Here is a 13,481-nt window from a genome sequence, read left to right on the forward strand (position 1 = left end):
TATATATATATATATATATATATATATATTTATATACTATATATATATATATATATATATATATATATATATATATATATATATATATATATATATATATAATATATATATATATATATATATATATATATATATATATATATATATATATATATATATATATATATATATATATATATATATATATATATATATATATATATATATAATATATATATATATATATATATATATATATATATATATAATATATATATATATATATATATATATATATATATATATATATATATATATATATATATATATATATATATATATATATATATATATATACTATATATATATATATATATATATATATATAAATATATATATATATATATACTGTATATATAAATATATATATATACTTTATATATATATATATATATACTATATATATATATATATATATATATATATATATATATATATATATATATATATATATATATATATATATATATATATATATATATATATTATATATATATATATATATATATATATATATATATATATATATATATATATATATATATATATATATATATATATATATACGTTTTTGACTCGATCATAAAAAGTTTCAACAGCACAGTGAAAAAATCCTTAAAGATAAAAAAGAACTAATAGGTCAGTTGTCGGTAAAATTTCCCTCGTTACCCTACTTGTACGGATTAGTAAAAACACAAAGAAAACAATCCTATGCGGCCTATTATCAGTACTGTTGGCTCAATATCATATAAACTTTCGAAATCTATTACCAAATTCTTGTCTCCGTTACTTGGAACTATCTCAGATTCTCACGTATATAATAGTCTAGATTTAGTTGATAAATTAAACAAAATCACTTTTTGCCCCACTTATAGATTCGTTAGTCTTGATGTTTGTTCTCTTTTTTACTAAAGTCCCTATAGATTCTAGTTTAGAGTATCTTAGTAATGAATTAATCCATCACGAATTACCTCTACCTGTAAGTCATATCATTTCTCTCACTAGGTTTGTGCATTTGTGATTGTAAGTTTATATTCAATGGTGCATTTTACCAACAAATATTTGGTATGGCAATGGGCAACCCTTTATCCCCACTCCTCTCAAACTTGTACATGGAATTCTTTGAAAAACGATGTATACCTAATATCATTTATACTCCTTTAAAGTGGTATAGGTATGTTGACGATATTTTAGCTGTTTTGCTTGCTGGTATTGATGTAAATGATTTACTCTGTAATTTGAATAACCAGGTACCATCCATTAAGTTTACGTTAGAATTAGAAAAAGACAGTTGCCTCCCTTTCTTAGATGTTTTAATACATAGAGAACCATTTCAATGTAAATTCAGTATTTATAGGAAACCAACCAACAACTTAACTTATGTCCATTTTTATTCAGGCCATCACCTCAACATCAAAATATAAATTTTTTCCTCTATGTTTTTACGAGCCTTGCGCATTGTCGGTCCCCAGTATTTGGATAAAAAATTGAATACATAAGAAAAATAGGGACAGATTTATGTTATCCTTCACATATTCTAGATATTTGTTATAACAAAGCCCACAAAAAGTTTTATAGTGGAAGTAACATGAAGAAAGAAACCCCTAAGAACATTCTTAGCTTGCCTTATTTTAGTGGTTTTGAAAACATAAGATCATTGTTAAAACCTTTTAATGTAAACCTCGTTTTTTCTTATAATAACACACTCAAAAGAATGTTAATAAAAAGTAGCCCTAAAGAAAACAACAACATAATATATGAAATTCCATGTTTGGATTGCCCCTCTTTTTATATTGGCCAATCTAGCAAAGATTTAGATGTACGTATTAAGCAACATAAGTATTCAGTCAAAACTGGACAAGCATCCAATGCTCTATTCATTCATTTAAGTAAAAACTCTCACAGGATAAATTGGACTGAAAGTTCAGTGATTGCCATATCGAAAGATTTCTCTTCAAGAAATGTATTGGAGTCCGTTATTATCCAGCTTACTTCCAGTTGTAATTTTAATCTTAGCCCTGGCATGTATTATTTGGACCCCTGTATTAGAAAAATGTTCAAGAATGACCTAAAAGATAAAATCACTGACTTAATTACAAGTTAGCTACTTGATATATATTTTCTATATATCCGTATGTTTAATATAATTTTTATTTGTAAAAATGTTCATCTTGCAAAAAGTTATTATTGTTTACAAAAAAAAAGAGAATTATTGTGTTGTACTAAAAATTTTTAGGTGATCAGTCACGAACCTGTACAATCTTTTAATTGTCCTGTCCCTGCTCCTGAATGGTTGATCCTAATCCTTTGTAAAAACCTCTTAAATATTTAATCCTGTTTTGGCAGTTCTACTAATTCTTCAATTGTGTTGGATTCCAGGTACATATGTTTCCTTTATAATCCCCATCTGTCATTTATATGAGCTTTCTTTGTAAACATACTTTTATATTTCTTCAGTCTGCTAAGTAAAGGACATAGCGTCGAAAGGCCTCACAGCACTCCAGTGTTTCCGTTTCCTTCATGGATTTTATCTTTATTTATATATTCATTACATTTCATATTTTCGTGATTCAGTTATACATACACATATGTGTATATGCATTTATATATATATATATATATATATATATATATATATATATATATATATATATATATATATATATATATATATATATATATATATATATATTGTTACGTGTAGGGTCTTGGTTGATCATTTTAATGTTAATCTCTCGTAATTTTCACGGCCCTGCAAACCAAGAATACACGTAACCTGCCACTTGAAGACAAGAGTTAACCTCAAAGACAGTCGTTAATTAGCCAAAGGTCGCCAGTTAAGGGTAATTAACCTTAACAAAGAATATTCAAGGAATAAAGACTCTATAATAAACGTCCTCCAACTGCGGACGCATACAAGAATCTCTACTCGTTAAGATGAATTTAGATTTCAAACGCAACGGTTCCTCCAAACATTCGAACGCTAGGCAGAAGAAAGGTATTTTACTGGAATAACGGGGTTGAAGCTAACAATATAATAATTTGGCTTAATCTAGACTTCGTGAACACATATACCATAAGTGGTGATTGAAGGAGGAAAACAAAGGAAATTTGAAATACAGAAAAAGTTACTAGTCAATCGACGAAGCTTCAACAAGAATCGGACTTACCGTGAACGTCGAGTCGTTGCTCATACGAGGGACCTCAGGAGTCGGGATTTTGGCAGTCTTCCCAATTCACTAATTGAGATAGACGTAGGAGTAAAAGTGATAAAGAACAAAGAAGATCGTTCTGGCACGCACGTTGCGTACACCCTGGTTCGGGGACAGTTTCTCTCTCTCTCTGCGACCTCGCTCGCGGGACCGCCAGGCGAGGTGGCCTCTTGACATACCGCCCCAGGCAATCCGACCGTGACAGAGGCATCGCCGAATGCATAGAATAGAGAGGAAGATAGCTTAAGGCCACCATTACTAGGGGTCATTGAGTGTAAACCCTCTCTGAGGCTTAGGTCCCTAATGCCATAGCATATTTTGTTTTTGAACTGCCCAGCCTATGCAGGGATGCCATCTGTCTCATATTCCTACACCTAAATACATCGAGGGCGAACAGTAGTAATATTTATAAATATATATATATATATATATATATATATATATATATATAGTAGTAATATTATATAAATATATATATATATATATATATATATATATATATATATATATATATATATATATATATATATATATCTTATCATACACACACACACAAACACATACAGGCAGTCCCCGGTTTACGACGGGTCCGGTTTATGACGTTTCAAGGTTACGACGCTCTTCAAATACATTCATCATAAATTATTTCCCGGTTTACAATTCATGTTCTGGGGTTACGACGCGTCGTACGCCGATCCGATGGAAGAAATTTTGCTCCAAAACGGCAGAATAATCAAAATTTGGAGTTTTTTTTATGAAAACTCAATAATAATGCAGTTTTCATCATTTTCAATACACCCAAATCATTAAATATAAGGTTTTCTTAGGATTTTTGGCGGTTTTCGACGATTTTTCAGTTTATGATGATTTTCGGTTTACGACGCAGCAGAAAAACGGAACCCATGTCGTAAACCGGGGACTACCTGTATGTATATATGCATTTATATATATATATATATATATATATATATATATATATATATATATATATATATATATATATATATATATATATATATATATATATATATATATATATATATATATATATATATATATATATATATATATATATATGTGTGTGTGTGTGTGTGTGTGTGTGTGGGCATGTGCATGTGTGCTGTTGTATGTATGTATGTATGTGTGATTTTTCCATGATACATCATTACAATGATGAAGAAATGAATTACCTTATCAGTATCATCTTATACAAGAGTGCCCTAATTCCAATTATTTTTTTTACTAGGAACTTCAGCGTAGTATAACCATGGACAATTTAATCGTGATGTACGAAATGGCCTTTCTGTTTGAGGATTCATCACTGAAAGAAAAATGTAGGGAAGTAAGTTAATTGAAAGATATTTTTAATTAAATTCTATTTGTGGTTTTTGGTGATGTATGTTTTGTGATTTAAATCTAAAATTGCTGTATTGCAAACCATGAGTTTTGGGTGCTGCTTTTCAATAAATGAGGTTGTTTGGGATTTCCAAAACAAAGAATATATTTTAGATTTATGATGATCATTGACAAATGAAGTTGATAGTTTTGTTGTACATACTTTGAGAACACAGGTTTTTCAATTACTGTACTGTATTTGTTTACATATAGGTGTGCATATGAATGCACATGAGCTTCAGTAATATTCTACAGTCAATATTGCATACTTTATACATTGCCCTCAGGTTTAGATTAATTTTATGAACACTAATTAAAAACTGTTATTAATTTAATTTTTTATTTTTATTGTTTATTGAAGTTTGCAGGAAACTTCACAGATGAGATTCTGACCTCTCCGTGGTTAGGCCAACTCTCGCTGCAGTGCATGAAGGACCTTCTGCAGCAGAAGCTGTCAGTGGATGAAGTTTTTGTTTACAAAGGGCTCTTGCAATGGTAATTTACACCGTGATCCCTTGATAACTTAATTAAGGATATACTTTGTTCTTTGTGTATAGAATATTGAACCAGTTATGTCACGTAGTTTGTTTGCTTAGCATATTATCATTTTATCCTGTAGTGTTAATAAAATTAAGACAATCCTGAAAACACATAGATTTGTGGTATTCAGTCCTCTTCAGGTAGGGAATGTCTTTATTGTCAGTTGTGTTAAACTTTAGAGGATTCTGAATTTAAATCATGGATGCAATAAAATAGTATTATTTGCACAACTGGGTAAGAAAGGTACACATAAAATTTAAGAATGGGAGAAAGAAGAAGTTAAGTATAGTAAAAAAAAAAATAGTAGGTGCAGCCATTGGCTCTTTCGTTGGCTAATGAAATTCTTGGTTTTAGTGGCATCTTTGGACTTGTTTCCTGGTTTAGGAATCTCAAGAACTTTTCTGTCTGCAAACATGAAAATTCCATGACCTTCTGCCTGATTGTATAATTTCTTTCAGGGGTGCATCACAGGTAAAAAATCCTACAAGAACCACCAGAAGCCACAAAGGCCTTCGTCAGCAGATTGTGGCCCTGTTGCCTTACATCCGGTTTCTGACGTTGCCTCCTGTGGATTTTGAGCAGTATGTGTTGCCATCAAGAATTCTCACGATAGAAGAGGGAAATGCAATTTTGAAGAACATTAAGCTTTCTGGAGATATCTCACTGCCAGCCATCTGCAGTCCTGAGCGAGAGAAGAGGACCTTCTACAGCAAACAGCAGTATCACGAAATCTCTCTCAGTATAGGAGACTGGGTTTATGAGGAACCCAGTAAAATTACTCATAATAAAGATGAATGTTGGAGTGATGATGATGATGATGACAGTTTAGAATTATATTACGATATTATGGAAGAAGAACACTATTATAGTGGAAGTGATGATGGTTCTTCAAGCATAGGGTTTTTGGATGAAGATGGATCAACTGAAATTGTAAGCAGTGTGAAAGTCACTAAGGAGATTCACGTGGGTTGTATTAAAGGGAAGATTTATGATGGACGCCTCTGCCGTATTGATGGAGCTAGGGTACATTTATTGATAAAAGGAGCCTCTGGTGACACACTGAGAAAAATTAGAGTCAACATAGAGCCCAGAGATGATTCCATCACATTTTCTGCTGCCTGTAAAAATCCATTGATGTTGTCATCTAGTGATGTGTACTCCATTGTATTGCAATGGTCGTCCTTTAGTAGATACACAGTTGACGTATTGTCCAAATTGAGTGATAAGAGACAAAAGAAAGTTTCTATTTCATATGGAGATTTAAGCATAAAAGGATGTATGGTTAATGATTTAGAAATACTGGTAGATTTTTGGTGCTTACGGAGAGTATTCTAGTTACCAGCAAAGGTAAGAGTGTTACAGTATTTAGAAGCTGCGCTATGTTTTCTATTTAGTGTGATATTTTTTCAGATAAATGGTTATTTTTATTATTGACATGGAATTAGTTATTACAGTAAAACCCCCGTTTTCGCGTTCTCATAATTCACAGACTCATGCATTCGCGGGTTTCTCTGTGGAACATATCTACCCATTATTCGCGGAAAATTCGCACATTCGCGGTATTTTTCGCTGAGAAATATTCACTAATTACCGTTTTTTCATATAATTTTCATGAATAAATGCACTTTTTGTGATAAAACTATTAAAATTCTCAGGTATAAACATTTTTACAGGGTTTTTCTTGGGTTTAAACTCAAAATGAGCAGTTCTAAGTGTTTTTGGAGGGGTTTTAAGTATTTGCGGATTTTAGCTATTCGCGGGGGTGGGTGCAGTACGCATCCCCTGCGAATACTGTACATGTAATGATAGAAATCTTTGTGATTACAAAAGAACTTTTTGTGTGTACATGGATACATGGAAGGTTTCTTGTTACCTAAGACATTTTAGCAGTTAAGAACTTGAAAATATTAGATTGCAAACTGTAACATTACTCAGTATTGGACTGAGCAAATGGTTTAATATTTTGTGGCTTTATTCCTTTAGTTTCGAGTTTAATATTGTTTCCTGTATTCTTGATGGTTATTGTATTTGATGGCTTACATGACCCATGGCTGGTTAAGATACTCTCCCCTTCTTAACAGACAATAATGTAAAAAAAATGTGTCCTTTGGGGAAACATACAATAACAATAAAATATAAAAAGAACTGGAACAGAACCAGCAGTTTTAACACTAATAAAATATATGTAATAATAAGACTACTGTACTGTAATTCACAAGAGAAAACAAAAGCTACTTAAGTCTAGCAGAAAGCCATTTATAAAGTAAAGCTATGAAGTGTGGAGATGAAAATAATGGTAAATCAAATCGGACAAGACGAACATTCAGTTAGATATAAAATATATCGTAAACAGTAGTGAAATATTACAATAGAAAACTGAATCGATAGTATCGAATTATCCACCATCCAACTATTTTGTGCACTGACAATGTACTTTTTATTGCAGTAAGTTTGAAAGTGCCAGGCGGGAGTAATGTTTTTAATTTTGTTGCCCCTTGTTGTACTGTATTATTGAAAAGCATGATTTTATACTCTTATTGTGTATATTTTTCTACGAAATAAACAAACTTAAGCAGAAAAGTGTGACAATCTCCCGAAGCTACAGATGTATGTAACAGTTTTTTCAGTAATGCCAAATAACTGTTCTTAGCTTGATCAAGGCAATTTCTGGGACAATGTATTATTGTTACCATAGAAAATCCAATGCCAATAAGGTACAAGCTCCTGTTATCTTCGCTATTCATAAACCATTATCCTTACTGCAGTTAGAAGACAAGATGGTATATACAATCTAGGCTGAAGGCCAAGCACTGGGACCTATGAGGTCATTCAGTGCTGAAAGGGAAAATTGAGGGTAAGAGGTTTAATTAGAGTAACAGGAGGAAAACCTCGCAGCCCCACTGTGAAACAATTGTTAGAGGAAGGTGGATAGTAAGATGTAAGAAAAAATATGAATGGGGTTTCAGTAAAAGAAATGAAAAAGGTTGCAGATAGGGGGCCGAAGGGACACTAACCCACCTACGGGGCTATATTGCAGAGGAACTTCATCACTATTATTTCCCGTTTAAACAGATGACGCCAACATTCCAGTGGTTTATCTAGTGTGACTATTGCAGCTCCTGATTAAGCAAGCCTTATGCCAGCGTGGGCTCTTGCTCCTGGAGTGGCCTGTCAATACCTAGGGGTGAGCATTTACTCACTTTGGAACGTTTTCTGGAATATTAAATTATAAAAGCACAGTAGAAAATGGAGGAGAGACAAAGGGAAAGGAGAGAGAGAGAGGAAAAAGGAAATGAAATTAATAATATGGTAAAAAGCAGAGTGGACTGATCATATACAGGGAAGGAAGAACTATGAAAACAGAGAAAGAGAGAGAAGCGGATACTTTTGTGCCAGAGTAAGTCATTCCAACAGGTTTCTCTAGGGTGAGTTTGTGAAACATGAGTGCTTCCTGGTGGCAGCTATTTTAGTATTCAAATACATGTGATGGAAGGAGAAAGGAATGAAATAAAGGGAAAGAAATTCGAGAAGAAAGTAAATAGGAAACTGAAATGTCGAATGTCAAACTGAAGTACAGTAATAGGAAAAAAGGAAAACCTAGCTGGAATTGTGCAGGATGCCTGAAGAGGTTCGTGCATGGCAATGGCACAAGAAGTGGAAAAAGAAATCATTGAACAAGGAAAAGACGTGGCAGAGGAAATGACGAAGGAACTAGGAGAAGCTCTTATGAAAAAGCCTAGAAAGTTAATATTTAATGAGATACTTGGTATGATAACACCGCGAAAAAAAAAAAATGCTCACTAACAGCATGATTGAACTAAGTGTTTATATTGGGAAACGGTAACTAAATTTCGAACAAATTTTCTTTACGCTCATTGTATAAAAATATCAGGAACAGATTTAGATTCATGCAAATGCCATATCAGGGCAGAATTTATCGGAAGCATATAGAACCACAAAGAAAATAAACGAGCACAATCAAAAGTTTAAGAGGGGACGCGAAAGGGGTAGAGAGCTGTTTCATAGATGGGCAACAGTAATATTACTACTACTCTTCTGTGTATATAAACAAACGTGTTCGGCGGACTGCTTTCAAGCACTTCGAAGTGTACCTTGTAGCGTCAGACGAATAGCATAAGTGTAATTACATTTAGTGTTTTTATACATATATAAGGTACGAATAGCAGTAGAAAAATGACAGATACAAGGACAACCTGAGACAATAGGCTTACAAGTGGAGTCGACAGCCGTAGTAGACCCAACCAAATTTTGGTAAATGTGCTACCGATGCAGGTTAGGAAGGGGTAGAGTGAGGAGTCCAGCTGACCAATCTAGCACTGCCTGGGAAAACTGAGTGAAAACTGATTGACTCTCTCTCTCTCTCTCTCTCTCTCTCTCTCTCTCTCTTCTACCTGACACCCGCTCTACCTCACTCTTTCCCTCTTTCTCCTCCTTAACAACCCCTCAACTCACTCACTTCCTCTCACTTTCTCTCCCTTTCCTGTTAAGATAGTTGCTTCAATTACATTGCCAAGCATTTTTGACATTTTACATTTCATCCCTTCTCACCCCCCACCCCCCCATGCCTCTCAGGGCTGAACTTGGAGTTAAAGGGCATCGGGAATGTTACTACTCATTTCAGCGACCTCAAAAACTATGGATTCGATACTAATATCTGTCAGTTTTTATATTTTATTTTTCACCCCTTTTCACCTCACCTTCCTATCGGGCGTGAATTTGGACTTGAAGGGCACCAGGAGTGTCACCATTCATCTCAGCATCCTAGGAAACTATGGATTAGATACTAACATCCATCGTTTTCAGTTATTTTTACATGTCACCCCCTTTTCACCCCAAGCCCCTTTGGTGCCAGTGATGTCTTACCCCCACAGTATTCTTTTCCAGATAGCAAGTCATATGTATTCCAAAATGAGGCATGATATATTTGTAAAGTTTATTTAGTTACTAAGCCTATGGGCAGAACCAGCCCCGTTTCAGGGAAGCCCTTCCCACACCCACCCCCTTTGGTGCCCCTTGGTGGTAGTGGTGTCTCACCCCCACAGTATTCTTTTCAAGATAGTAAGTCATATGTATACCAAGTTTGGCTAAAATTGCTCTATGCACTTCAGAGTTATGTAGGAACATACACACACATACATACATACATCCATTTATATATATATATATATATATATATATATATATATATATATATATATATATATATGTATGTGTGTGTGTGTGTGTGTGTGTGTGTGTGTGTGTGTGTATGATGCAATCTACTGATATGGCACAACACAGTAAAACACTGTTCCAGCTAGTAGTTCAAGGAAACAGCATTTGAATAAGCCCTTATATTCTTCTCAGTCATTCGTGGACTTTATAGAGCAAAGCTCTTTTTAAAGAATGAGGGTCCTTTTGAAACATATGTAACTGAAATCGTATTGAATATGAGGTTCTAATTATACTTTGATTAAGTTAAATGATATGATTTTGTTTGGGATATGCAGTAAAAAACCATTTCAGAAATTATTCGTGCAAAAGGAATAATTGATGGATTTGGTCTAAAACAGTAAGTGTTAATTCTTGAAAAGCGAGGAAATGTTCTTTTATTATTGCAATTTAATTTCAAGGGATGTTGTTCCAAGGCCATCAATCTTCAACTCCCTACTAGCTATAGGAAAGTTTGAAATGAACCAAATACGCTAACTGCTCAGTCATTGGAATGATCTAGAAAATACTCGTCTCTTCACACTACAGCTAACGCCCGTAAGGGTGTCTCCACTCCACAGTAAAAAAATGTTGTAAAAGCACGTCTAAAACTTGTCGCATACATATCACAAACAAGTTGAAAACAAGTAAACAACCGTAAGTGGAGAACGAATCTTCGGTAAATGCTGGATAGTTGTATTAAGCACTGGTTAGGACTTCCAGTAAGTCGTTGACTTGTGTTTAACCTATGATGTGTGTGCGACGTGTTTCGACGTATGTTTATGACATGTTTTGTTGTAGAGTGGACGCGCCTTCAGGGAGCTTCAGTCGTTGACTTGTATTCAACTTGTTTGTGATGTGTGTGTGACATGTTTCAATGTGTGTTTATGACATGTTCTGTTGTAGAGTGGATGGGCCCTCATGGAGCTTCAGTCGTTGACTTGTATTCACCTTGTTTGTGATGTGTATGTGACATGTTTCAACATGTGTTTATGACATGTTCTGTTGTAGAGTTGACGTGCCCTCATGGAGCTTCAGTCGTTGACATGTATTCAACTTGTTTGTGATGTGTGTGCGACATGTTTCAATGTGTGTTTATGACATGTTCTGTTGTAGAGTGGATGCGCCCTCATGGAGCCTCAGTCGTTGACTTGTATTCAACTTGTTTGTGATGTGTGTGCAACATGTTTCAACATGTGTTTATGACATGTATTGTTGTAGAGTGGATGCACCCTCATGGGGCTTCAGTCCTTGACTTGTATTCAACTTGTTTGTGATGTGTGTGCGATATGTTTCAATGTTTGTTTATGACATGTTTTATTGTAGTGTGAATGAACCCTCATGGAACTTCACTGGACCAACAAAATGTGACCCACTGCTGTGATGCCTTTGCTAGACGCACTACTGGAGACCAGCAGATCACGAGAGAGCATTGTCACTTGCTTTAGCCAGTTGCGATTCTCAGCGAGACTACTTTGCAGTAGCAGTCAAGTTCCGTGTCCTTGCGCGTTGAATAGTTGTTGAGCGTGAGACCAGCAGCTGGTAAGCTGCCTCGGTTGAGAATAAAATCTAAGATTACAGTCTCACACGGTTCGGTTTTGGTATAGGCGAAGGAAAATGGGTGACACTCGTTCAGGGCTGTGTCTGTGTGACAAGTCTCGGAGAATACGGCAACAATGCAAGGAAAGATCATTTGTGCTTATATATGAGATGATTTCCAACAATCTGGCGATTGATGTTATGTTCCATTTTAAGGCAATGCGGCTTATTTTTATATAGAAAGTATTCGACAAATCAGCAAAAGTAGCCTTCACTTTCCGGGAGCTATATCCCACTAACAACTTTCACGTATTGAGGGCCTTCAATATAAAAGCTGGAGAGATTCTTTTGTTATTTGTATTACGTTAAAATGAGGCCTTTATTCATGCAGTGAAATCCCTATGATGTTTTAGGCATATATTCACGTAGGAAAATTCGTAGAGATCTCTCAAATTTATCAATTTAGAATAGAAATACAAATCTTAATATTCATGGAAAAAATTTTTATTAATTATAATGCGTCAGATCCTAATTGCTTTGTAAAATTTTAGCAGGAAATTCCGTATCATTTTGATATTCAATCAGATTTCTTTGATCATTTATAAAATATCCGCTTTAGAATTAAACTCGTTGGCACTATATTAATTTAAATAAAAAAAGGACATCAATCGTTTGCGTTTATATGAATCGTCATCGGCAGAGAAACATATATGAATAGAACGCATTCGAAACTTCGTTCGTGGAAAATGGGATTTGTCGTTTAAGGGTTAATCAGGCGCTATGTGTTACTGCGTTCATGCCGGTTCTGAGCAAGTCACTTTTCAGTCCTCTCCGATTGCCAGAATCGTTCCCTTGGATCAGATTTATATTTGTGTGGATATAAATGATAGCCTACTAGTCTCCATTCCCGGCTTCCAGATTTGACTTCAAAACTGGAATACATTCATTCTGACTAAGTACTTTGTACTTGGAGTCCAAGTCTTGGACATTTTTCAGTGCTCATTTTGATCTACGCCATGCTACGCCTACTTGCCTAGTAGTAGTAGTAGTAGCAGTCATAGTAGACGGGATTTGTCTTTGAAACGGCTCCCTTGCGCGCTCTATTCCTCCTTTCTTTGTGTATGTTCAAGTTTTTTATCTCTCTATTACAATATTATTTTTTTATAAATTCCATCCCATTTTCAATTTCTTCTTTCGATAGATCTTCAGAAAGAGGAATGTTAGTAATCAATTCCTCTTTAGTTTCTTTCTACTCTATGCTAGGCCTAGTAGTAGTAGTAGTAGTAGTAGTAGTAGTAGACGGGATTTGCCTTTGAAATGGCTCCTTTGTTTGTTCTATTACTCCTCTGCTTGTGCTCGTTCAAGTGCATTGTCTCTGAAGCGCCAGATATTTTTGGTAAATTCCTTCCTATTTTCAGTTTCCTCTTTCGACAGATCTGCGAACAGTAAAGCGTTAGTTGTCAATTTCTCTCTTTATCCTCTTGATGTGGCTGCTGCATGAAACTATATCATCCACCTAATGTTACTACAGTATATGCTGGGCAG

At 34.3% G+C, this 13,481-nt stretch overlaps 1 protein-coding gene across 3 annotated transcripts in view; it reads left to right on the top strand.

The window, feature by feature from the left end:
- The window catches only part of LOC136851558 (kelch-like protein 40a), a 28,630-nt gene extending 20,864 nt beyond the window's left edge, over positions 1-7,766 (top strand). For 2 of the 3 annotated variants that reach the window (XM_067125815.1, XM_067125817.1), the window contains 3 exons: positions 4,498-4,593; positions 5,008-5,141; positions 5,645-7,766. In XM_067125815.1, coding sequence (XP_066981916.1) covers positions 4,498-4,593; positions 5,008-5,141; positions 5,645-6,521 — 1,107 coding nt within the window. In that variant the 3' untranslated portion in view covers positions 6,522-7,766. The remainder of the gene's footprint in view (positions 1-4,497; positions 4,594-5,007; positions 5,142-5,644) is intronic. The other variant, XM_067125816.1, reaches the window with a different exon arrangement.
- The last annotated feature ends 5,715 nt before the right edge of the window (positions 7,767-13,481 follow it).

The sequence above is a fragment of the Macrobrachium rosenbergii genome, chromosome 23 (assembly GCF_040412425.1).
Source record: "Macrobrachium rosenbergii isolate ZJJX-2024 chromosome 23, ASM4041242v1, whole genome shotgun sequence".
Taxonomy (NCBI): domain Eukaryota; kingdom Metazoa; phylum Arthropoda; class Malacostraca; order Decapoda; family Palaemonidae; genus Macrobrachium; species Macrobrachium rosenbergii.